General features: G+C 37.2%; 1 protein-coding gene across 1 annotated transcript in view; it reads right to left on the bottom strand.

Annotated features, from left to right (window-relative positions):
* Nucleotides 1-992: 992 nt before the first annotated feature.
* The window catches only part of LRRC69 (leucine rich repeat containing 69), a 139,861-nt gene continuing 114,102 nt past the window's right edge, over nt 993-26,751 (bottom strand). The window contains exons 7-9 of the mRNA XM_020972881.2: nt 16,426-16,605; nt 10,780-10,922; nt 993-1,076 (exon numbers count right to left, since the gene is read on the bottom strand). Of these exons, the coding sequence (XP_020828540.1) occupies nt 10,791-10,922; nt 16,426-16,605 (312 nt within the window). The 3' untranslated portion in view covers nt 993-1,076; nt 10,780-10,790. The remainder of the gene's footprint in view (nt 1,077-10,779; nt 10,923-16,425; nt 16,606-26,751) is intronic.

Below are 26,751 nucleotides of genomic sequence, written 5' to 3'. Positions count from 1 at the left end.
CCAGTGCCATCCATAAGAATGCTACCAAAAGGATGTGAGAAGAAACAGCATATTCCTGGTGGGGTTTACATATGAAAATACTGGTAGTTCCTTCCTCTTCCAAGCCCACAGCAATTTTGCTTGATTCAGCCTATGCCATGCATGCCACTGGGTTCTTACAAAATGTTCCCGTTATTCTGTTGTCTTTCAGAGACAATGGGCCAAATTCTCATTTGCTGCTATTGCCCAAGTTTCTATCAGCTTGACTTTTGTCTAAAAACATTTCTGACTTGTCAGTAAAAGTAGGAAGGAGACATTAACAGCAAACAAGCTTAAGTGTGGGGGCCTGTTGCCCATTTTCTATTCCTAAGCATAGTTATGACTGTTTTTCCTAGTACTTGAGGTACTGCCCCATCTTTAAAACAAGGGCCACTTGGAATCTAATGGACACAATGCAGATTTTAGGTTAGTCAACAAATCTCTTTTCATTGATGAAAAGTTTATCAAAGAAATATTTTTGCTGAAACCTTTTATGCTACTATAAATATTCACAAAATGAGGACTGTAGCAGATTTAGCATAAGAGCCATTAAAATCTTTTGCCAAATTCTTTTTTTCAATTTGAAATTTTGAACAAGAAATATTTACATTTCAAGATCATTTAAAAGGAAATTGTCGAACAAAAAAATATCTGAGTCAAAAATTCACATTGTAATTACCTATCCTACTTGAACAAAAGTAATTTGGTTAACAATAGTTTTCAGGAAACTAAAAATTCAACAAAAGGAAGACAGGAAAAACATCGCAGAAATGGCTTTATATATATAAATACAATTCAACTATTATTTTTTTCTTCCATTTATTGACCTTGTTTAAATTAAGAGGAGAGATTCAGCACCAAGTCATAAGAAGTGGATCATCTGGGGAGGTAAATCAAACCAAGAGAAGGCAAGTTGATGAATGTCCTTAATGAACTGTTTGCCTGTTTTAGGGTTTCAGAAGTCGAAAGAGATGAGGAGATCGGTTTTGAAAGCAAGTTTGGGAGCACATCACAGTTTCTAGAGGTAGTTCCTTTACATCAGCACTTGTCTTCCAATTCTAAAAGAAAAATAAAGTGCTCTGTAAGCATTTAATGAATGAATGAAAAGGCAAATTTCCTCCAAGTACTGAATGAATAAAAAGTTAAATTTCCTTAGGGGTTCTGTGAAACTGATGCGTAAATTACCCATACCATTTATACTTAACTTTCTCTCTTATTCTACAAGACAGAGTGGAAAAAATTACTAATAAGAAAGAGATACATATCATTCAACACAGCTCACAGTACAAAGATTTTTCTCTATTATTATTCAAGCATGTTAAGGTGAACATTCAACATTTCTCCCATTTCTCATTTTCTCATATCTGGAATGCCCATTGGTACCAACTCCAATATAATCTTGTATGCTTTTTAAAACTCTAATCATTTATGTGCACTGGTAAAGTCTTGTGCAAGGTGCCTAAAGACAAAATACCATCTCCTTTGTCAACCAACTAGTTCTACTGTCCCAGCCTACCCCAGCACATGATGAATGGGCAAAGATTGGTTTCATACATTGATCATTGAATCATAAGCTTTCAACTAAAAACAAACAAATGTAAAAGAGCTTTCAAAGTATAAAATAAAAATTTGTCTGCCTGATGATGTACTAAAGAAATCATTAAGAATTCATTAAGAATTAAAAGATTGAATTGTTTAATAAATATGAAAATCTCTATACAGCACTCTCAATACAAATGCTTCAACTGATCTTTCTTAAAATTTAATTGACTAATCATATTATTTTACTTTCCCACATTCATTTTTTGTATTCATTAACAATTAACATTTGAATTAACAACAACAACACATATTCTACTAACTATTCTTCTACCATAGTCCTACTCTAATATCTTAATATTGTGTGAAGCTCACTCTGGGTTCTCAACAGTCTATACCACTAATCACTTTGAAAGTACAAGCTGTCAAAGGCTCTGCTATGCTGAAAAGGCTTTGTATATAGTCCTGCCACAAATTGTCATCTGAAGGCTCATCACTGAAGGCTGACCACCAGGTAATGAATTTTCTACTGAAACACAAAATGGTTACAGTTCTCATGATAAAGGTAATATTTGCCTTTTCTTTGCATTTTCAGCACCCAGCAGAGTATCTAGCACACAGTAAACACTTAACCAATGCTTATTAATAGAATAACTAGTCACACTAATGAAATCACAAGTCTTCGGGAGAAATGAAATATTGACTTCTCAGAAGATCCCCAGCACTACACTAACCACAAAATGCACTGGTTTGATCAATAATCAATCAGTAAGTATTTATTTAATCACCTACTACATACTCTGCTAGGTACTTGGGATACAAAGACAAAAATGAAAAAGGTCCTATTCTCAAGGAACTTACTTCCTATTGAGAATGCTCATATTCTATGGGTTGGGGTAAGAAATATTATATCACATAGAGAAACCTAGTCTCAGTGATTTTTTTTAAAAAGTAAAAGCATTAAATCATTCAACAAACTTATTGCTGTTACTATGTCCATGGAACTGGGGTAAATGCTAAGACGGACACAGTTAAAAACATTCCTTCTCTTCAAGGAGGAAAGTTGAAGAGACAGGATATTAAAAGTTAATTTTAACAAAATTTAAAAAAAACCTTTTTTTATAAGAAGCATAACTCAAATTGTCCCCAAATTTATACTGTAGAAACTATGGATACTAGAAAAGCAAATACAGTTACACTGTGATTTAGAAATCTGTATATTCTTCAACACTGTAAGGGTCTGCCATTTCATTCTTCTAGCAATACAGGCTGCAGGCTACCCCTGCATTACTTAAAAGATGATGTTTAAGAATTTGTGTGGCCAAAAAATTTATCATCTTGCAGGAAGCAAGAGAGGCAACTTTTTATTCACTTAATGGAGTCAGATTCCAGGTGATCCAAACTGATCATCCCCCTGGAAGAATTTCAGTGAGTGACAGATAACAAAATAGGGAACGTTGCTAAGCTTGTCCTTGGACAAAGACAGGTAGTCTATCTATCACAGAGCCCACACTCAAAGGCTTTTTAGTATGGTAGGACCTGGAAAAGCTTGTGCCCTCCTAGTACTGTCTTCTAGAACCCAACATTTAAAATCCCATGCCATGATTAAGAGAACCTTATTCGGAGCAATGTATGTTATAAATAAACAATGTCTATGAAAAATGAAAACCTTAGCTATTGACTCACCTTCACCATAAAAATATAACCAAGTACACAAGGTAAAATCTGGAGGCTGCATCATACATTAGAGAGCTGAATTTGGAAGGAGATGGTGGGTTCAAATCTTGGCCCTGCTATTTATTACCTGCATGACTTTTGGCAAGTTATTTAACTTCTTTGGCCTTCAGTTTCCTCATCTGTAAAGTAGAGGGTTGGACTAGATCATGGGTTCTTAATCTTTTTTGTGACATAGACTTCTTTGCCAGTCTGGTGAAGGCTATGGACCCCTTCTCAAGATAATGCTTTTCAAGAAATAAAATAAATTATGTGGGATTATAAAGGAAACCAAAAATGTTGAAATACAGTTATGAAAATATCTGTTTAAAAAGCAAATTCCCAGAATCTAGGTTAATCCAGACTAGATGATCTTTAATGATGTTTTCAATTCTAAATCTATGATCTTCTGAACCCTAACTTTTGCCCTAGGAAGTATTAAGTGAGTAATGATAATAATAAGTGAGTGGGCAGGCATCTCATCTTCTCCACTTTCTTTGGTAATATTCTAGTTAGTTCATACCTTTTGTCTATGTCTCCAGCTTCACAATTTATCATAATTACATAGTTAACAGCTGAGAATGAGGGTTAAAGGAGGATGAGGGTGACAGAGGAGTTGGAAACATCCCCAGTGGGATCATGAAATGGTGGGGGTGGCATTCCATGGTCTGATGGACCATGATCCTCTTAATTTCATGCAGACTTGGTCAAGATTCCAGGTGCCCTTAACTGACCAGTCCACTGAAATAACTTTCAATGTAGATTAGTATTATTATCATCAACACCAAGAAGGAGGAGCTGAGGACTATATGTGGCCTGGCTTGATCAGAAGTAGGCAGGGGTTCTTGGAGCTTTCTTCTAGTGTGTTTCAGGGGGAAGAAGGAAGGAGTATTGCATCTTTCTTTCTACTTTTTCTCTTCTCCCTGAAGACTGGACACAAGAGAACAGCCCCTGGGCTGCACTTGGGACCTCTTCCCTTTCAGACAGTCATGGTAGGGTGGCTCAATCTCTAATAAAAATGGAAGGGGGTTAATTGGTATATTAATAACTCAGTGATGTTCATTAAATACGACCAGATAATAAAGGGATCACTCTGGATAATGCTTCACAATAGATGTAGAGGGGCAGCTAGGTGGTGCAGTGGATAGAGCACTGGCCCTAGAGTCAGGAGGACCTGAGTTCAAATCCGACCTCAGGCACATAACACTCACTAGCTTTGTGACTCTGGGCAAGTCACTTAACCCCAATTGCCTCATCAAAAACAAAACAAAACAAAACAAAAAAACCCAACACAATAGATGTAGAATATTAGCTGGGTTTTAAGGAAGGAATAATATTTGGTGTCTGTCCTCCTCAGTCTGGATCTGACACAATGGATAATTCAGGATCCAAGGATTTAAACCAACAATCCATTTAATAAAAATATATTCAAATACCCCCAGGTAAAAACAGTTTCCAAGGCAACTCAGGAAGATCTAAGTAAATAAAAGCTAGTGGGCAAAGAAATTTAAAAGCAGTTGGCAAAGAGGTTCCCTGGGGTCTAAGGGGCTTGGGCCAAAGTCCTAAAAGCCACTTTTATGCTCTTCTTGCCCAGAAGGTCCACAGCTGGATCCAAGATCAATCTAACTTGGGGCAAAGTTAACCTAAACTGCCCCAGGTCTTCACCACAACTAACTTGCTCACAGGAGTTGCTACTCAGTGTCCTGAGAATAATCGGGGGGAGCAGATGAAAGAGGAGATTAATTCAACCAGTACCTGGCCCACTACAAAGTCGAAAAGAAAAGAACAGACATTTCAGACATGGGGAAGATAAGATAAGGATAAGAAAGAAGGAGCACCTGAAGGAAGGCACCTGAAGAATTTGGGGAACAACAGATGGATATAAAAAGAGTTAACACATCATTAAGCACCAATCTCAAATATCAGAAGCAGCTACAGTCAATGGAGATCTGGACTTCAAGTCAAGAAGGAAAGTCTGAGTTCAAATCTAGCTTTAGACACTTACCAGCTGTGAGGATCTAAGCAATTCACTTGACTTTTCCCAGCCTCAGTTTTCCCATCTGTAGAGATAATAATAATACTTACCTCCCCCAAGTACTTAACTTGTAAGGATAAAATGAAGTAATATTTTTCCTAGTACTTTGCAAACTCTAAAGCATTATATAAATGCTAGCTATTGTTATTACTATTATCACTATTATTAGCCGTAAATACAATAGCACTGGATGACACTTCCACTCAAAAAACCCCCAGAATTTATTAAGCCTGTATGATGGGTCCTGTGTGCTGAGCTCCAGAAGAGATGCAAAGATGAAACTTGGTCTCTCTGTTTAAGGAGTGTAGAGTCCCATTGGGAAAAGAGCTCATATATACAAATAACTACAACACAAAAGAGACTTTGATAGTATGACATAATAAACATTTGCCAAAGTTTGAACTAAATGCCAACTACATACAAAGCATAATATCTAGCACTGGGGAGAAAAAAAGAAGATGAAAAAGTCTCTGCCCTCAAATGGTTTATGATCTAATGGTTGTCTATAATAGCTTTCCATAAGATAATATAAAATAATATAATATAGAAGAGTCGAAATTTTGGTTGAAGAATAACAGTCAAAAGCTGATCGTCCTCTGCTGCTCTGCCATGAATGAATAGTATGGTGCTCTCCCATTCTCTACAAGGGCTAATGAACTAGCAGGAGAGGAAGGATACTCCCAAGTCTGCTTGGGTTTGGTCTCACTCAAGAAACTACAGCAAAACAGCTGTAGCAGCAAGAGCAGAGAAAAAAAAAGTAAGGATAGAAAAAGGGAGGAAAATGAAGACGGTGACCAGATAAAGTAAAGAAAAAGGTACAAATGGTGGAGTCACAGGAAGATCAGGACAAGAGTCAAGACAAAATCAAAAAGAGGAAGATGAGATGCTACCCCATCTCTCTCTAATAATCAAATATTTAAATGATACCCCCAAAAAAGTACCTAAAGCTTTTGTTGAAAAACTGAAATTTCCCTTCACATAGAAGTGAGGAGGAAAGGAAAGTCATGGAAGACCAGCTTTGTCCCCCTCCACCATTTTGCCAAAGGCTAACTTCTCTTTGAGCACATTCTTAAATGTGAGTAGAAAGAAAACATTCTTCATTGAAGGGCTAGTACTATATCACCTATCCATCTCATGAGTCTGCTGCTCTGTAGAAAATTCTTGGCATGAATTCATTGCCACCTATATTTCAGTTATCAAAAAAGAGTTTGCTAATTTCCTGCTGCCTATTTCACATTTTTTAGAGCTATCTGGTTTTCTTTGCCCAGTGTCTCCATGAGGTGAAAAGTTTATTATAGAAACTATTAAAGACATTTTCTATTTCCAGTGTGGTTTAAGCCATTTCCCTTGTGTCATTAAGAATTGCATAGACAGAGTTTGGGTTGGCTCTTGTTGGGATTAAGAATGCAAGGCGTCTACATCTCTCATTCCCCTTCTTGGGGGTACAGTTGTTTAGTTAAAATAAAAATAATGTTTTGTTTAGCATTTTAGGGGCATATTTACTTTACCAAAGGCTATTATCAATTTGCTGTGGCAGTTTTGTCAGTGATTTTTTTCTTCAACTTATTAATCTCTATTTCTAAAATTATATTTTCTGAGCATCCAGTATAATTTCCTGGAATTTTCTATGAAGATAAATTTACCTCCTCCCCACCCCACCCATGCCTTAGAAGTGCCTTGCAAAACACTTTCCCACTGACAGTCATTCTTATGTTAGGAATGTGTATATGGAAATAGGAAAGCTATAAAAATGTATTAACTCTCAGTATTCAACTAAAGTACTCCCTTTCCATTATAAGTATCATATAAGTATTGCCAAAAATATCATCTACAAAGCCATTTTAAGTGGAGAGTAAATTAAGGGGAACACTAATAGATTTTTCTTTAAAACCACCTCTTTTTATAAACAAACAAAAATTTTATAACACTATCAAAGAAAATAATTATTGTTACTCTCATTTAATGGGAGAATCTGATGCAGAGACCAAGTAATTCTTTCTTCACAGTATGATCAAGTCAGATTCAGGGGAGGAAGAAAAATAATCTATTTACCTATCCATGTCTGGAATTAATTTTTCTTTCTGAGCATACTATCTTAGCAAAAATGGCATAAAAGGAAAACCTGTCCCAAATGGCCAAATTTCTGATTATTTGTTCAATACTGTTTTCAACAAATGAAACAGAATCATAGAATCAAAGTAATAGAGCCATAACTAGCATTGGGAGCCCTAAGCTTTGCCCCATGATGATAACATGGGACTTTCACTGTCCCTACACTTCATCCTGTATTCCTCCACAATCCTCACTACACAAAGTGATTGACATGATCATCTCTGAGCTCCTGACCTGAAAATCCTCCTACCTCTGTGCTTTTCTTTCAGAGGGTAGTTTCCCCTAAACACAACCCTGTCTCTCCCCAAATTAAATTTACATCAGAATTACTAATTGCTGCTCTGACCTCAGAAGTTCATAGAATTTATATATTTGAAGCCAGAGGAGACATCATAGTAAATTGAGCCTAATCCTCTACTTTTAAAAATCTGTAGACAAACTGAGGGGCATCGATTTGCCCATGGTCATATAGCTCATAGTGACAGCTGGATTTGGAACAAAAGTTCTCTGATTTCACAGTTGGTGTTCTTTCCACCACTAAGAGTCCTTGTGCCAGAAGAGCAATGTCCTCTACAAAGACCTCAATAAGTGGTCATCAACTCTCCCCTCAAATACCTTGAACGAATGAGAATTCCTCATTTCCCAAGGCAGCCCATTCTAGTTTTGAATACCTTTAATTGTTAAGACTTTTCTTATATAAAATCTAAATATACCTCTTCTTCCCAATGACACTAAACAGAGGAAGTCTAAGTGCTCTTAGTGATAACAGCTAACATGTGTATATATTACACTTTAAGGTTTGTAAAGGACATTACATAAATTACCTCATTTGATCCTTGCAATAATTCTGTAAAAGTCCTAATACTATCCCCATTTTACCGATAAGGAAACTGAGGTTCATTGAGGTTAAATAATTTGCCCAGAGTCACACAGCCAGAAAGTATCTGACACAAGATTTGGTCAAGTCTTCCTACCTCTGTGTGGAGCATATGTCACCTAGATGCTTCTTGCATGTAATAACTTTTCAAATACTTGAAAGCAGTTTTCTTGTTCTCTCTCCCCTCAAGAGTTCTTTTCTCCAAACTAAACATCCTAGTTCCTTCAATCAGTGATCACAGGACCCTTCAATACTCTGGTTCCCTTTGTCTTAACATTCTCTAACTCAGATCCTTCTTAGATCACACCCAGAATGGAACATACTACTCCAGATGCCATCAGGCCGGGGCAGAATGATATTGACAACAGCAACAACAACTCCTCCACCTCTTCCTACTACCACTATTACTTCGGCCACCACCACCACTGACTTTCTACTCTGAATGCATCTTGTATACACCAAGTTATGTCCATGTCTCACCTATGAGAACATAAGTTCCTTGGGAGTAGAAACTGCTTTTTGGGTTGTTGTTGTTTTTCTTTATATCCCTACCACTCAGCACAATGAATGGCTGGCACATAGAATGTGCTTAATAAAAGCTTCCTTGTTTGATTGATTGATAGAAAGGCACATCACATTCACTCTCATTTGATCTTCACAATAAGACTTAGAAATATACACTAAAGATATTTTTATCCCCATTTTGCCATGAACAAACTACCAGAAGAAAGTATTAGAGCCTCTCTGGACTCCAAGTCCAAAGTACTTTCCATTACAACTTGTTATCTATATGGCAATAGTTTCTAAAGAAAAATGCATAATGATCACACCTATATTTTTAGGCAACCTTCTCACTCTCTCCTGGGGACTCCTATATCACTTACTGTGTCCTTCAACTGCCAGGTATTTATTGTTTTGTATTATTAATTATCATTTGCAACCAAATTGTAACTTCCTTGAGGACAGGGAAAATACTTCTTGCTTACTGCCTGAAACATTTAAACCAATCCAAGCTGAAAATTTAAAATATGAATCACTCATCAAGCACATAGATTAAATTCAAGAGAATTATTATTTATATTGCTTGCTTTCTCAATAGTGGAAGAGGGGCTGGAAGTAAGGAGAGAATTTGGAACTGAAAATAATTTTTAAAAAAAGAGAATCATGATTAGGTTATTCCAAAACTGTCTCTTGTTTTAAAAGCACTTTGAGAGATCATAAAAAAGGGAAAAGGACCCACATATACAAAAATATTTATAGCAGCTCTTTTTGCGGTGGCCAAGAATTGGAAATTGAGGGAATGCCCATCAAGTGGGAAATGACTGAACAAGTTGTGGTACATGAATGTAACAGAATACTATGGTGCTATAAGAAATGATGAGCAGACGGATTTCAGAAAAACCTGGAATGACTTACATGAACTGATGCTGAGTGAAGTGAGCAGAACTAAGAGAATATTGTATACAGTAATAGCAATGCTATGGGATGATCAACTCTGATAGACTTAGCTCTTCTCAGCAATACAATTCCAAAAAACTCAAGATGGAATGTGCTATCCACCATCCAGAGAAAGAACTATAGAGTCTGAATACAGATCAAAGTACACTATTTTCTCTTTTTTCTTTCTCACAGTTTTTCGCTTTTCTTCTGATTCTTCTTTCACAACATAACTAATGTGGAAATATGTTTAATATGACTGTACACACATAGCCTATATTAGATATAGGCTGTCTTGGGAAAGGGGCAAAGGAAGGAGGGAGAAAAAAATTTGGAACTTAAAATCTTATAAAAGTGAATGCTGAAAACTATTTTTATATGTAATTGGAAAAAATAAAATACTATTAAGGGAAAAAAATAATGATACTCAAATGGTTTTCAAAATAAATAAAAGCACTTTGAACTACTACAGTGCAGATAACTGAATATACAGAGATAATTTTAACAAAGCCCAGCTGATGGACTTCAGTTTAACTTTGGTTTGGAGTTGGGGGAGACAGGAAAATGGAACTAAAATAGCTAAAGAATATCCATGAGTGTAGCCCTGACTACAAAAGAATCCTAACTCCTGTCTTTAATCATCTCTAACCTACTCTTATTGGCATACTCAAATGTACCTGAGATCCCACTTACTTCAGATAGAAAGTCTACACTACCTGTCCCTTTCTCAGCATAAAATTACATTATCACTAAAATTTAGGAAACATTAGAACTAGTGTAGATATAGTCTGAGTAGAACCAGTTACCTGAATTGCAATTAAGACATATGGTTTTTTGTTCCCCTGAACCAAGCCAAAGCAGAGACCCAGTTTGGCAATGAAGCTGGGTATCACATATGTTGTTCTCTTCTTGGTTGAGTCTGTCCATTAAATTAGTTTAACTCTCAACAAAGCCTATAGTTACACCCACTGAAGGTAAGGCTTTCTTTCTATTCCAGACCTGACAATATATATCACCAGCCATCAAGTCATTAGAGGAGTCAGCTCACCTAAAGATGGCTTACTTAGAACATGGCATACTCAATGTCCAGCGAATTCTGATGTGAGTGGACACCTTGGCCATGCAGAGCTTCAAGTCAAAAACGCTTCTGGGATCCACTGGAGAAAATAGGTCTTTCAGATGTCTATGACACTATCCAACAAAAGAAACAGGATGTGATTTTTGAGGGATGTGAAAGACTCCATGAGGATACATAGGTAGAGAAGCAGACAGATAAAGCATTTATCAAGCACTAACCAAGTGCTAGTCACTAGGATAAGTGCAGGGAATACAAATACAGTCCCTACCCTCAAGGAGCTGACATTCTAATGGGGGAGACAATATGTAAAAGTCAGCTGAAAATCCTGGGTAAAGTGGAACAGTACAAAAAATGAAGGGCGAAGCTAGGTTGGAAGTAATCACGGCTGGCATGTGGAGGTTCTCAAGTGGAGGTTCTGGGGAGGAACTCACAGATCAGAAGAAAAGATCACACTGCCAGAGTGAGCAGGCTATTGGATGGAGAAGTAATTCAGGGAGTCATGAGCTAAGCCCCATTTGAAATTAGGAACAAATAAAAAAGATTGTATTTGGCTGGACAAAATGCTAACCTTATACCCTCTGAGTTTTCAGAACAATGAATCCACATTTATCATCACTTCTGTTCAGAATATGAATTGTGACACTCTCTGGAACCTTTCGAATGTATAGTGTAGACTGAATTGACTGCTGAATAATCAGCACTGTAAAAGTCACATCCATCTTCCTAATCAAGTTACTTAGATGGTAAGCTTTGTCAATGTGTGTCAAGGATACCTAGAATGGAAATAACTTGTTGTAAAGTAGGATCTTATATTAGAAGTAATGAGTAAAATTATGAAAATATAATCTTCATATGCTTCATTACTGGCAGCTTGTCATAAAAAATGGAACGGGAGTTACAACAGTACAAGTATATTCATAAGGCAGATTGTGTTTTCATGCATTTGTAATGAGGCTCATTCAATTGAATCTCTTTTGAGGGTAGTTTTAATTACATTACGTCGTTCAATGCAGGGTTGAGAGTTCATTTTGCAAACTGTTCATTCCCTAAACTCCACTACTTTAAGAGGATCTGGGGAAATGTTAAACTCAACTAATGTAACTATAAGAAATGAAAACTATCAAATGCATATCTTGGGTATGGGGCGACTCAAGTGTTTTGTAAGAGGTTTATGAGAATTTTTATGTTACCTTCAGGTCACCAGTTCAAATGTGGCCCAGGTTGGTAGTGACTAAAGTGAGACCTATCTGTTCCCACTTCAGATCTTAGTCACTGCTGTAAAAAACAACTGTTTTAAAATTATTAATGATACTAAAATAGGTACAAGTTGAATAAACCCATTGCTTTAGAAATATGAACTATTCCTATTATTGCTATAAGGAACAAAACAAGAATAATTCAATAAATTTTAGTTAATGGGAACTATTAAAGGAGTAGCAAAAATTTTCAAAGACCATTTTCAACATACCACCACAACATTTCATAAGCTCAGTACAAAACAACATGACAATAACAATGTTAGAGGCAGCAAGGATAGAGTGTGGATAGAGTGTCAGATCTGGAATCAGAAAGACCTAGGTTCATAATCCTGTGTGACCCTGGACAGGTCATGTAACATCTGTCTGCCTCAGTTTTGTCATCTGTAAAACAGGAATAATAATAGCAGCTAACTCCCAGGGTGATTGTGAGGTTAAAATAAGAAAATATTTGTATAGCACTTTGCAAACCTTTAAGGGCTATTTAAACATGAGCTATTTTTACATTATTATCATTATCATGGCCATTATTAACCACTCAAATCAAAGCAGACACCATTTGATATTTTGCTGTTATTAAATATGCTAAGCCAGGAAGAAAGATCCATCTATGGTACAACAGCTCCTTTGTACAACAGTACTAAAGGTTGCAAAACGCATCAAAGACAGAATGCTCCATAAAATTTAACATACCAAGGGGGGCAAAATGATGAGGACAGTAAGATCATAGATGAAGAGCTAAGAGGGATCTCAGAGATCATCAGATCCAAATCCTGTACCCTCCCCCATGCACAGCATCACCTGTACGTATATATATTTAGAATCAAAAAAAGGACCCTAGGGGCCATCTGGTCTACCTCTACTTTACAGAGAAGGAAACTAGAGAGATCACCTGTATCTAAAGTCCTCTGCAGTGGCAGAGGAAGGCTTTCAGACCAGGGTCTAAAATGAAGGAGTTGGATTAAATGGCCTCTGTTGTCTGTTTTGGCTCTAAAAGTAGAATACCAAAATCCTATGACCCTTTGACCCCAAATCCAACAACACTTCTTCCATGACACCTTACAGCTTCTCTAGCAGTAGGAAACTGGTTTTCTTCTTGTGGTTGAATAGACAAAGGAAGGTGAGCAATTTGTTAAACTTAGTCCCTAGAACAAACAAAGGCAAGTCCCAGGCATTTGCGAAGCTGAGGCAGATTTGGAAAATTGGAGGCATACACTTGAAAAATACATATTCCTTGTTATCAATTGCCCACAAGAGGCATTATTGTTTCCATTGTAAACATACAATCTGACTTCATTAAAAAATAAATTATACATCTCATGGAGAAGAGTAATGTCCACCATTAAAATATGCATTTATATAAAATAATATTAAAAAATGTACCTCTTTGGTGCCTCATCATTACCGTTATTATTATTGTTCTTGTTGTGGATAACATTTTCATTGCTTTCACTGAAAGCACTTTACATATGTTATGATTCTCACAACAACTCTGTAAGGTAGGTGTTTTTATTACCCTCATTTTACAGATGAAGAAATTGAGGCAGACAGAAGTTAAATGACTTGGCCAGAGTTACACAGCTTGTAAGCATCTGAGGCCAGATTTGAACTCTTCTTCCTAACTCCAAGTCCCATGCTCCATTCACATTGCTCCACTTAGCTGTCTTATACCTTGGTGCTATATCATAATTGCTGATTTTCACAGATTCACTTATGTAAAACGTCTTTTTACCTCTTTATAGCTAAGTTGACAAGATCTTGATTATTTCCTATGTGTTGCTATATCTTTCCTTTTAAAATATCATTTTCTCTTTAAAGAAAAGATAAAAAGGCAGTTCATCTGCAATATTAGATCATGATTGGTTTCTTGAATTTAATAATGGACTACTACTGATCCTTGTTATAAATTTTCCCCTTAAATACTGAAGTCTCTTCTTAATCATCTTCATGGCTAAGCTTACTTGAATGTTCCTGGCTTGGTTGCTGTTTGTGTTTTCCCATATAGCTATAAATCACTTTTAAGAAATTAATGTCTGAATCTCTTTTAATTTTCAACACGCAATTTCTCCTTTATTTGTTCTCCTCCCTTTAGTCCTTTTTTTTCTTTCTTTCTTGAGAATATGAATAATATTCCAGAACTAAGCAAATCCCAGGAACACTCACTGGGATCCACTTTTCACCACTGGAGAGATTCTGTTTCCTAACGACCATGTTATTTTTTTCCCTCGTATTTACAAACGTTCATGAGTATAGATAGTCATTTTCTCATCATTACTCACCTTTACACCTCAACACTTTTTCTCATTACTGAGACTGAAAACATATGCCAGATTTGTAAAGTTCCATAAAAATTTACCTCTCTAAATCCCCTGAATTTATACCTTACTAATTATATTCAACTCTGTTTGCCTTACAGAAGCTCATCAAAGGAGACCTGTCACATAGCAAGAATGAGAGATATTAATAGATGACTAATCTGACTAATCTACTTGTACTCCAAAAATGCCAAAAGAATAAAATAAAGGCTTTCATAAAGGTGAGTTGGGTTCCTCACAACAACCCTGTGAACTAAGTGCTATTATTATCCTAATTTTACAGGGGAGGAAACTGAGGCAGACAAATCAAGTGACTTGCCCAGAGTTACACAGCAAGTAAACTGTCTGAGGCTAGGGTTGAACTTGCATCTTCCTGACTTCAGGCTCAATACTAACTGCTCTTAGAACCAGTTACAGAAGGTTCCACATGTATACTTCAGTCATACTTTATCCTGATTCTCCCAGAAGTAGCCTTCTAATATTCTCCACATGAAGAGGTTATCTGCGGCACTCTGGTCACGTGACCGAACCTGATTACATTATAATGCCTAAAATGTCACAAGATAGACTATGACTCTTTACAAAAATAAAGTTTCAGTTTAGGATAATGGGCTTTTAAGACATGCACTACCTGCAGAGATCTGTCTCCAGAAGCCCCTTTCCTCAAAAGCCCCTTGCAAAAGTCTATAGGGAGACTTTTTCATGGTATATATACACAGCTCATATTCTAAGATGAAATTGGACCACAAAATGATTTGTTGTACAGAAATTTACAGACATCTTCTACAGAAAAGCATCTATCCAGAAAGGAAAAAAAATTATCATTTTGTGTAGCCTTAGAGGACTAGAATTTGCTGCTGCACAGGATCCTTCTTTGGGCCTAAAATGATTTAAATGGGACCATATTAACAAAAAAATTCAGATAACCCCTTGTGCACCCACACTGGAAATGAGTTTTCTCCTAACCTCTCTTTGACAGAGTGGGGTTAAGAAGTGGTTTAGCCTTAGAACACAACAGGATTTGCGATACCAAAGAATTGTACAACAAGAAAAAAGAGGTATTATCTGTGCTTGTTAACTGTCTTTCCTTTCCCTCCTTATTTGAACCTCTGTGTGAGGGATAAGAGTTAGAGTGACTAGGGACCACAGAGAGAGGCGCAGACAGCATGACCAGTGTTGTCCATTAGCAGTTGAGGCCAAAGAGTCACCAAGGCTCTTGTTTGCTTATTGTTGATTGAACTCTCATTTTCCCTTTAATATATCAGCTTTAGATGAGATGTGAATGCCCCTCCCTCACACATTTTCTTGAGCTTTAACAGTGCTATCCACACATATCAAGAGATTTAAGTGGGAACAAGGAGAAAGATGAGGAGAAAAATGATGGCAACTGTCTCTGTACAAGAGTTCTAGTATCTAGTTTCCTTTAAATTTTATTCTATTTACAATAGACTATTTGAGCAAAACATACTATCAGAGCCTATGAATGACATGGGAAGTGGCCTGAGAGAGTGGAATCCCCTAAGGGGTTGGTGCTCAAAGTCTTACATAGATAGTAGATTCATATTTTAATATCTTGACAAAATCTCATTTCATATCTGAGACCAGGAACCCATCTGACAAGGGTTTAGTTAAAACACGAGCCACTTCAGAGCCAACTACATGAAAGTAACAGCCATTTATAGGGCCACTCAGCATGCTCAGGCTTCCAGACCTACTATCAAGTGACTTTTGCTGGAGTGCCTATATAGGGAAAACAGAGGATAGGTATTTTGTCAGCTTTGAGTTAAGTAATTAACTAACTAGTTAACTAATTAAAACACGGTACTCTAGCTGGTTTAAATTCCCTTGACTATATAACTTTATAACCCTTAACTATAATTAACTCAATGATTGCTGTATCTCTGTATGGAAAATGGAGTAACACTAAGGTAAAAAGTCATGTATGAAAATCAATTCCTCAATAAAAGTTACCTAGTCTCAAAAGTGTGAGGTAAGGAAAAGAATAATAGTATACCATTCAAATTCATGCAGGAAGCTTAATTTACCTTCATTGGAGAAATAAAAATTACACAATCTATCCCTGAGGACAGAATGCATTTTCCACATGACACACATTCCCTGTCGTTAGCAAGTATTTCCAAGATTTCTGGGTAACGTGTTACATATCGCTGATACAATGGGTCCTCCTCGCTTATCTGATTCATGATATATCTTGCTGCAATTTCCTACAAGATTAAAAAAAGAATCAAGTTCTATAGATTATTTTCACAGTAACCACATTTTAAACTAAATTGCATCATACTGCAGAAGGCAGTTTGGTTTAATCAGAAGCTTACAGTGAATTAAAATCATGAAATCGTAGTAAAGAAACTGAAGGCCTTAGAGGAAGATGGGGTATTTTCATCACTTGCTGATAAAAGGCAACGGTTTCAGAAGAGGAAGGCAATTTTGGGAAGTAAATAATTGGGTGAGAAGATAGTGTCTAAGAGTGAGATTTGGATTTCTAGATGGACTATTGCTTAAAGGAGGGAAAAAACTGCTATAGCCATACTATAAGGGTAGCTATAAGATAAAAAGGAAGAATGGCAACAGATACATACAGGATTTTAATAGGAGCTAGGATCCAAGAAAGGAGCTAAAACTTAAAACCAATGGCCTTGGATATCTGTAAATGAATGAACAAAGGATGGCCAACAACTAGCACTTCTATCTCAAAGAGTCAAATTTGATCTCAGTAAATGAATGTTGGGATGTTGTAGAGGGTACTCATGCTTCAGGTTGGGATTGAACATGACATATGAGTTAACTTCCAAATCAAAAACTCTGGGCTTCCATTCCTTATCGTCTAAACAATGGATTTAGCAACTAATCAAGTACTACCTTGAACTGTCACTGAAATATATTGTTACTTTAATCAATCAAACAGTAAATACTTATTAAATACCTGCTATGTGTCAGGCACTGCTAAATTCTGAGGATATAAAAAGAGACAAAAGATTGTTTCTGTCCTCAAGGAGCTTACAATTCAATGGGAGAAACAACATGAAAACAAATACATATTAAAGCAAGCTATATACAGGACAAATAGGAAATAATTAGCAGAAGGAAGGCCTTGGAATTAAAAGGAGTTGGAGAAGGCTTCCAGTAAGGGATAACATTTTAGTAGGAACTTAAAGGAAAATCAGTAGTTGGGGCCTGGCGGGTGGGGGAGGAGAGGACAAGAGCATTGCAGCCAGAGAATTCCTGAAGCTGAAAGATGGAGTGTATTGTTTGTGGAACAGCCAGGAGGCCAATGTCAGTCGATGGAAGAGCATGTGGTAGGGAGCAGTGAGGTGTAAAAAGTCTGAAAAGTTATGAGTGGCCTAGGTTACAAAGTGCTTTAAATACCAAACAGAGCATTTTGTATTTGTTCCTGGAGGCAATAGGGAGTCACTGGAGGTGTAGGGGTGTATGTGTGGGGGTGTATACACATATACATATATGTGTGTGTGTGTGTGTGTGTGTGTGTGTGTATGTTTATGTGTGTATATATATATATGTATGTGTATATATGTTAATATCGCCCAAATTAGAATGGAAATTGTTTCTGGTTAAGAGTCATACATGATAGGGGCATCTAGGTGGCACAGTGGATACAGAACCAGCCCTGGATTCAGGAGGACCTGAGTTCAAATCCAGCCTCAGACACATAACACTTACTAGTTGTATGACCCTGGGCAAGTCACTTAACCCCACTGCCTAGCCAAAAATAAAAAGTCATACCTTATACTTCATGCCTTGAAAATGTTCTCACGAAACAAACCCAGGAATTATATAAACACAATTACAAAGCACTTTTCACGCAAATAAAGTCAGATCTAAACAACTGGAAAAACATCAGTTGCTCATGGGTAGGCCGAGCTAATATAATAAAAATGACAATTCTACCTAAATTAATTTACTTATTCAGTGCCATACGAATCAAACTACCAAAAATTATTTTATAGAGCTAGAAAAAATAACAACAAGATTCATTTGGAAGAACGAAAGTTCCAGAATATCAAAGGAACTAATGAAAAGAAATGCTAGGGAAGGTAGCCTAGCCCTACCAGATCTTAAATTGCATTATAAAGCAGCAATCATCAAAACTACTTAGTAATGGCTAAGAAACAGAGTGGTTGATCAGTGGAATAGGTTAGGTACACAAGACACAGTAGTCAATGACTATAGTAATCTACCATTTGATAAACCCAAAGACCCCAGCTTCTGGGATAAGAACTCACTATTTGACAAAAACTGCTGGGAAAAAATGGAAAAGAGTACAGCAGAAACTAAGCATAGGCCAAAATCTTACACCATATACCAAAATAAAGTCAAAATGGGTCCATGCTTTAGATATAAAGGCTGATACTATAAGCAAAGTGGGAGAGCAAGAAATAGTTTACCTGTCAGACTTACAGACAACAGAAGAACTTATGACCAAACAAGAGATAGAGAACATTATGAAATCCAAAAGGATAATTTTGATTACATTAAATTGAGAAGTTTTTGTACAAAGCCATTGCAACCGAGATTAGGAGGGAAGCAGAAAACTGAGAAATAATTTTTACAACCAGTGTCTCTGATAAGGGCCTCATTTCTAAAATATATAGAGAACTGAATCAAATTTATAATAATACAAGTCATTCCCCAATTGATAAATGGTCAAAAGATATGAATAGGCAGTTTTCAAATGAAGAAATTAATGCTATCTATAGTCATATGAAAAAAAAAGTGTTCTAAATCACTACTTATTAGAAAAATGCAAATCAAAGCAACTCTGAGATACCACATCACACCTATCAGATTAGCCAACAAGACAAAACAGGAAAATGATAAATGTTGAAGAAGATGAGGGAAAATTGGAACATTAATGCATTGTTGGTGGAGTTGTGAACTGATCCAACCATTCTGGAGAGCAATTTGGAACTATGCCTAAGCTGTGCATACCATTTGATCCAATAATACCACTACTAGGTCTGTATCCCAAAGAGATCATAAAAAAGGCAAAAAGACCCACATGTACAAAAATATTCACAGCAGCTCTTTCTGTGGTGGCAAAGAACTGGAAATTGAGGAGATGTCCATCAATTGGGGAATGGCTGAACAAGTTGTAGTATATGAATGTAATGGAATACTATTGTGCTATAAAAAATGATGAGCAAGTGGACTTCAGAAAAACCTGGAAAGACTTATATGCTGAGGGACTGATGCTGAGGGAAGTGAGCAGAACCAGGAGAATGTTGTACACATTAACAGCCACATTGTGCAATGACTAATTGTGATAGACTTAGCTCTTCTCAGCAATGCAAGGATCTAAAAATCTCATGATGGAAAATGCTATCCACATCCAGAGAAAAGACTATGGAGTTTGAATGCAGATCAAAGTATACTATTTGCTCTTTTTTTTAATTCTGTTTTGTTTCTTCTTTCCTCCTATTGGTTCTAATTTTTCTTTACAACATAACTAACACAAAAATGTTTAATCAGACTGCAGGGAGGAGGGGAGAGAGGGGGAGAAAATTTAAAACTCAAAAGCTTATGAAAGTGATTGTTGAAGACTAAAAATTAATCAATTAATTAATTAAAATTTTTAAAAAGAAGGAAAAGATGGTCCCTGCTCTCAAGGAGCTCATAGGTTAATAGCTGAGAGCTAACATTTACAAAGCACTTATTATGTGCCAGGCACTGTGCTAAGTGCTTTACAATTATTAACTCATTTGATCCTTATAACAACCCTGGGAAGGAAGTGCTATTATGATCCCCATTTTACAGCTGAGGAAACTGAGGCAAACAGAGGTTTAGTGACTTTCATAGGGTAACAGAGTAGGAAGTGTCTGAGATGGAATATGAACTCCCATTTTCCTGACTGCAGGCCCAGCAGTCTCCCCTCCTCCCTCGTGCCGTTGGCACAACTGCCTTGTAGATCTACTACTCCTAGGCCTCAGTTATTGCTAATGTTGGGAAGTAGTTGGTGTGGTTTATCTCCATCCACAGTGAAATTAAAGATATTTGACTTTAAAATGGGTGGGTATACACAGACACACACACACACACACACACACACAATCATACATACATGCATACATAAATGCAGACACACAAATATAAGATACAGGATTATATGTTTATACTGAAGATACTTATGGTATTGGAGAGGATGATGATACAGTGCGTGCACAGAACATTCTGATTTCTAAACCATTTTTCTAAAGAAAACCAACTTTGTTGAGTGTGTAGCATTAGAATTATTATGCTTTTACAGATGAGGAAATGGAATGCCCAGAGATAACACACATTGCCTTTACCCAAGGTCTCAGGGCTGACACTGTTTGGCATAGATGTTACAGTTTGCTTCTTCTTGCTTCGTTCTCAGCCCTCTTTCAACCACCCCATCTTTCCCGTTGGATCTGCTTAGGCCATGTAAAAATGAGTTAGCATTCCCCATGCATGGACCATATAGGGGTTGTTTATTAAGAATAGCACAAAGGGCATTTTGGCTGAGTTGTAGAGAGTGGAAAGTAGAGTAAAGCATAGGAACGTTGGGGTAGTAAATTGTTGCTAGATTGTGAATGGCATTACCTGCCAGACAGAGAAATTGATATTTGGCCCTAGAGGTAGCAAGGTGCTACTGAAGTGCATTGAATAATGGAATCAGCCGGTCACACCTGTGTTTCAGGACAATCATTTTGTAGGTACACTATAGACTGAAGAGGGAAGAATTCAGGGAGACCAGTTAACAGGTTGTTTTAATAGTATAAGCAAGAGGCTCAGGAAATTGTAGGAACTGAGTAAACCACACTGACTCTATCTTGTACTCGATTCTGGGTCTAGTTCAGTTCCCTTTCTATTCAGTTATGGGTCCAGTCCAATTTCTGCCTTGTGAGGAGATTTCTTTCAGTTATGGGGATTGTGAGTAAACTTTATTGAATTGTTTGAACCTGTGAGGCTAGGTAGCTGGCCCACCTCTACCTGCTGTTTAAAGACCCTTAACTAAGGACCTAGGTTATGCTGACCAGAAACCTAGTCAGCTCCAAAGACTGATGCGAGGAGTTTTCTCACAATTGTACATCTCAAGCAATCCATATGTCTTATCTAAAAACTGGCCCCATACTGATCAGTTATTGTTTCCAACTTCATTTTATTGAATACAGACACCTGCAAGGAGTGGAAGACCTCCTTTTCTGATTTTAGGAAACTTATCTGTTTGCTCTTCCGCTCCTGACTCAGTCCCTAATCTTTCCTCCGATTAGAAATCAGATTACCTAATTATACATTGTTTTGTATCCTGCTTATTGTCATATTTAATGTATGAAAATCTGTCCTCCCCCTCCTCCCTGCCCCATATCTAGGGTCCAGGGTCCAGTGCCAAGCTGAAAATGCCTGGTCCCAATTTGTTACGCAATTGCTATGTATTGCTTAATAAATCAATAGGCCTGGAAGCTCAAAAAAAAAAAAAGAAAGAAAGAAAGAAAGAAAATGTTCTCAGTATTTACTGAGTTGAGAGATGGCAAATGAGCAAATAGAAGACTGCAACTGCTGACAGTACCCATGGCATACACAAATTATAGCTACCTAGGCACTGTGCTGTCTATACTAGAGGTACATATGAATATAACAAACTCTAAGCAAGAACATTCAACTCAAGGCAGGAAACAATTTTTCCACTACCATGCTGGTCATCTAGTGGAGTATTTGCAGTCTACAAATTTCTCTATACTGTTCCACCCTACATACAAACACAGAAGAATTGGTCAACAGAGAAGGAAGAGAAAGAAGGAAGAATTAACATTTATATTGCTCTTTAAAATTTGTAAAGCATCTCTCTCTCTCTTCCTTCTGTCTTTCTCTCTCATATTTTCTTCTCTCTCTCTCTCTCTCTCCTCTCTCTCTCTCTCTCTCTCTCCTCTCTCTCTCTCTCTCTCTCTCTCTCCCCTCTCTGTCTCTCCCTCTTTCCCTACACAGACATACATACACATATACATATGTACCCAGAACTGAACACAGTATCCCTAATGTGATTTGACTAGGACAGGGTACAAAGGAACAATTAACATCAATCAAGTAATTTTTAAGCCTTTACTATGTGCCAGGAATTATGCATACTTCCTTTTCCCTTGAAATTATGTTTTTCCTAATGCAGCCTATGTTCATATTAGCTTTTTAATCTGCCATATCACACTGACTCATATGGGGCTTGAAGTCACCTAAAAACATCATATACACATACATAAATGTGTATATATACATATATAATGTTTTAATGTATAATGTATAATGTACCATGTATGTAATATATCTATATAGTGTGTGTAATATATACAGTAACCTGAAATGTGTAGTGTGTGTATATGTATATATATATGTATGTATGTATACACACATGTACATATATGTGTACATATATAATATAGATTATAGACACCCACATACTAGTTGCTATATGGAATGACTCTCTGAAAGGGGAGGGAGAGAAATGTTTGGATAACTATGATGATGTAAGAAACAAAAGATATAAATAAAACCTTATTAAAAAGAAAAAAACTATGTAAGCTCTTTGAGGGCAGGGATTCCAGTTTTTTTCTTAATGCTTTTATCCCAGTATTTAGCATAGTCCCTGGTATATTGTAAGTGCTTAATAAATGCTTGTTGCCTATTGCCCATTGCCTGTTTTTAACACTTTTTTATTTATCTTAGATGAATTTCATCTTATTAGATTTAGACCAGCCCTATTGTCCAGTGCTTAGTTACCCCTTCCAGCTTTGTATCATCTACAAACTCTCCTAGAGTGATTTACTCTGTAGACTGTATTCCATGTGATCTTTCCTAGCCTTCCTCTGAACCCTCTGCAATCTGCTCTCCCAAAAATCTGGCATGCATGTCAGACTATCCTTAGCCCTCTTTTCCTTCTTCACCACAAACTCTAGGAAAAACCAGTCATTTTCCTCCAATGTTTCATCAATTCCACCCTCTTGCAACCAGTTCCTACCTATTGGTGAGAATCAGACCCACAGCATAATTTCTGCTTCTTGTTTCCTGAATCTTTTGAAGTCTGAAATAAGCATTAAGGCATATCAAGAAGTTAGTAGCCACTCAGCTTTTGGCAGAGACAGCTCCAGCAGACATCTGGATAATTAAAGTCCCTCATCACTAAAATCTCATGCCTCTGTACCGAGCTTTTGATCTATTTCCTAGACTCTTCAACTATTTCCTCTCTCTGTCCAGGTGATCCATAGTTATAATCTCATGACAAAATAATTATTATTTGTTCCTCCAGTAACCTTCACCCAAATGTTCTCTACCATACTTCTTCCACTTGTTTCCTTAATATACAAACCTCCTTAATATACAACTTTAATCCTTTCCTTTTTACTTACACTAGTTCTGCTTTTTTCAAATAAGGTATATTCATTCAGAGCATATTCTAGTTTCATCCCACCAAGAATCAGTGATAGCTATGAAATCAAATATGTCCATTCCCAAATATTTGGGTTAGGGTCTCAAAATCCTCATATTTGTTGCCTAATTTGGGAGCATATGTACATAGAAAATAGAGACATAAATGAAAATGGAAAACGAGCTGGTTTTACTATTAGATACTTTCTTGAATTTTGTCTCCTCTGAACTTCTTGGTATACTATTTTCTCCCTTTATTTTAGCTATTCCGAATGGTCTCTAGCTAGATAGATATACATAAGCAGTTTTCTCTCTTCCTCAGTCTTTTAAATTTAAAGCCCTTTTGCTTAAGGGTTTAAAGCCCTTGTTTTAAGATCCCAAGTAAATGCATTCTTACATTCTTTTTCAGACATATTTCATTTCACTCAGGAGTCTGTCATTCCTTTGTTTTAAGCCACAGTCTAAAAATTCAGGTCCCAGCCTCAGGAACCATTTTTAGCCACATATTTACTTCCTAAATCATTTTTTTTCTTTTCTGTATCTCTTGTCTTTAATACACAGCAGTGAGGAAAACATAACCTATGCCCCTTCGGTCTTCAACTGTTTGCCTGACGCTTCTTCATCTTTACAATACTTTCTAGGTCCATTCTGTTTTGTCATTTATGGCCAAATGAATCACCAGAAGTGGGTGCCAGTCATTTCTTGTAACATGTCTTGAAAGGCCCTATGCTATTTATTGAACATATGCCCTGGAATGACAACAGGCCTCTATGGTTTTGTTATCAAGTTGACAAATAGCTGCTTTTATACCCCTCCACTGGGAGTCATCACTACACCACTCTTCTTCCTCTGACCCTTGCTTAACAGCCTTTGTGGCTCTACTTTATCATTCACTGGAAGGCAGACAGCTTCCTACTCAAAGTATGTAGCTCCTTTCTTTCAAGAATGGTTTCAAATTTGTTTTTGAGTTCCAACTGTACAGATGTCCTTGTCTTTTGCTTTCTCATCTTCATGGTATTCTTCTACTCTCCAACCTCCTGACAGAGGTCAAGCTTTCTTTCTGCCAACTTCAGGTCCATTACCTTGCTTCCTGTTGAAGTCTCACTTCCATTTTTTAAGGAACATTTCATTGTCTCTGACAATCTGGAGTGTGGAGAGGCATTCCTTAAGTTCCCTCACCTTTTCTTTGGGGAGGGGACCACTCTATACTTGGAACGTAGATAATAACATTTCTTCATGCTTCTTCCAAAAATGCACCCATCACCCCCTACCCCTTTCTTGTGTATTTTCAGAAGAAATCTCTATTACCACTAGTTCTTTACTATCTGCCTACAAATACATTCAGCTCTCAGAAAAACCTGGAAAGACTCTCACATGAACTGCTGTGAAGTGAAGTGAGCAGAACCAGGAAAACATTGTACAATAGTAATACTGTATGACGATCAACTGTGAATGACTTTGCTATTCTCAGCAATACAATGATCTAAGACGATTCTGAGGGACTTCTGTTGAGAAATGCTTTCCACCTCCAGAGAAAGAAGTAATGAAGTCTGAATGCAGATCAAAGCATACTATTTTTTTTTGCTTTTCTTCTTTTTTTTTCCTTTGGTCTGTGTTTTTATTTGTAACATGACTAGTATGGAAATATGTTTTGCACTACTGCACATGTATAACCTATATCAAATTGCTTGCCTTCTCAAGGAGGTAGGAGGGGAGGGAGGGAGAGAATTTGGAACTCAAAATTTAAAAAATGGATGTCAAAAAATTTTTACATGCATTTGGAAAAAATAAAATATTTTAAAAGTCAAAAAAAAAACATTCAGCTCTCTCCAAACATCCCCCCGGAAAAAAAGAAAAAAAAAACCTCTTAATCTTTATATCATGCTTAGGTACAGTTCTCGTCTCTCTTTTCTCTCTCTTAAAGTGTCTCTGTCTCTCCCCCCCCCCCCCAATTCCTCTTTCCTGGTAAGCATCTTGAAAAAGTTGTCTATAACTCAGTGTCTCTACTTCCTAGCTATCACTTGCAAGCTGACTTTTACTACCATCATTCTAAATCCATTCTTTCAAGGATGACTAGTGACCTCCTAAATATCAAATCCAATTACCTTTTTTTCAGACTTGAATCTCTCTACAACTTTTAACACTGTTGAACCTATATATTTCCTCTTGCTTTGTGTACAAGGACACCAAACATTCCTGGTTCTCTTCCCATTTCTCTAAGCACTTCTTCCCTGGTTCTTCCCCTCCTCAATTCCTTAGAACAGATACTACCTGTGGCTCTGTTCTCTTAATACACCCTCTTCCTTGGCAATTTCATTCATTGGCATGACTTCAATGACCACTGCTAAGCAGAGGACTCCTAAAAATACACATCTCCAATTCTGACCTCTCTTTTGAGCTTCTAACCTGAATTCCTAATTAAACCACAGAATCTGGGTCTGAAGGAATTTCCTTTCTAAGGTCTCAGTTGGAGGGTGAGTTTTCTTTGAATCTACACTGAGTTCTTTAAACAACTTCCCTTTCTCTTCCTGTCTTCAGAATTTTGTCTTTAAGGGCTTCCCATGTGTCGTGAGTCTGTTTACTCTGAGGAATTTTAGTGAATGGGATCTTTCCTATTTTATTCTGAACCCTTTAACTGCACTTTCCTAAAATCAGGGCACATGTCAGCTTAACTCTGGCTTTCCTCTCTTCCCCATGACAAACTATAAACGGACGGTCACTTGCCTCCAAGGTTCCCATCCTTTCTTCTGCAGCCACTTTCTCCTTATTGGTGAGAATCAGATCAAGGAGAGCCTTGCCCCGGCCGGCGGCGGCGGCGGCGGCGGCGGGGGTCGGTGCGGCGAGCGGCGGCTGTGCTGCAGTTGCGGCCAGGCCCCGGCCCCGGCCCCTCCCCAGCACCGCGGACGGGCAGACTGAGGCCACTCTGCGCCTCCTCCCCTCCTCTCGCCTCCTCCCGC

The sequence above is a fragment of the Phascolarctos cinereus genome, unplaced genomic scaffold, assembly GCF_003287225.1.
Source record: "Phascolarctos cinereus isolate Bilbo 61053 unplaced genomic scaffold, phaCin_HiC Scaffold_4;HRSCAF=312, whole genome shotgun sequence".
Lineage (NCBI taxonomy): Eukaryota > Metazoa > Chordata > Mammalia > Diprotodontia > Phascolarctidae > Phascolarctos > Phascolarctos cinereus.
The sequence above is the reverse complement of the archived record's forward strand: the minus strand, read 5'-3'. Positions and strand labels throughout refer to the sequence as shown.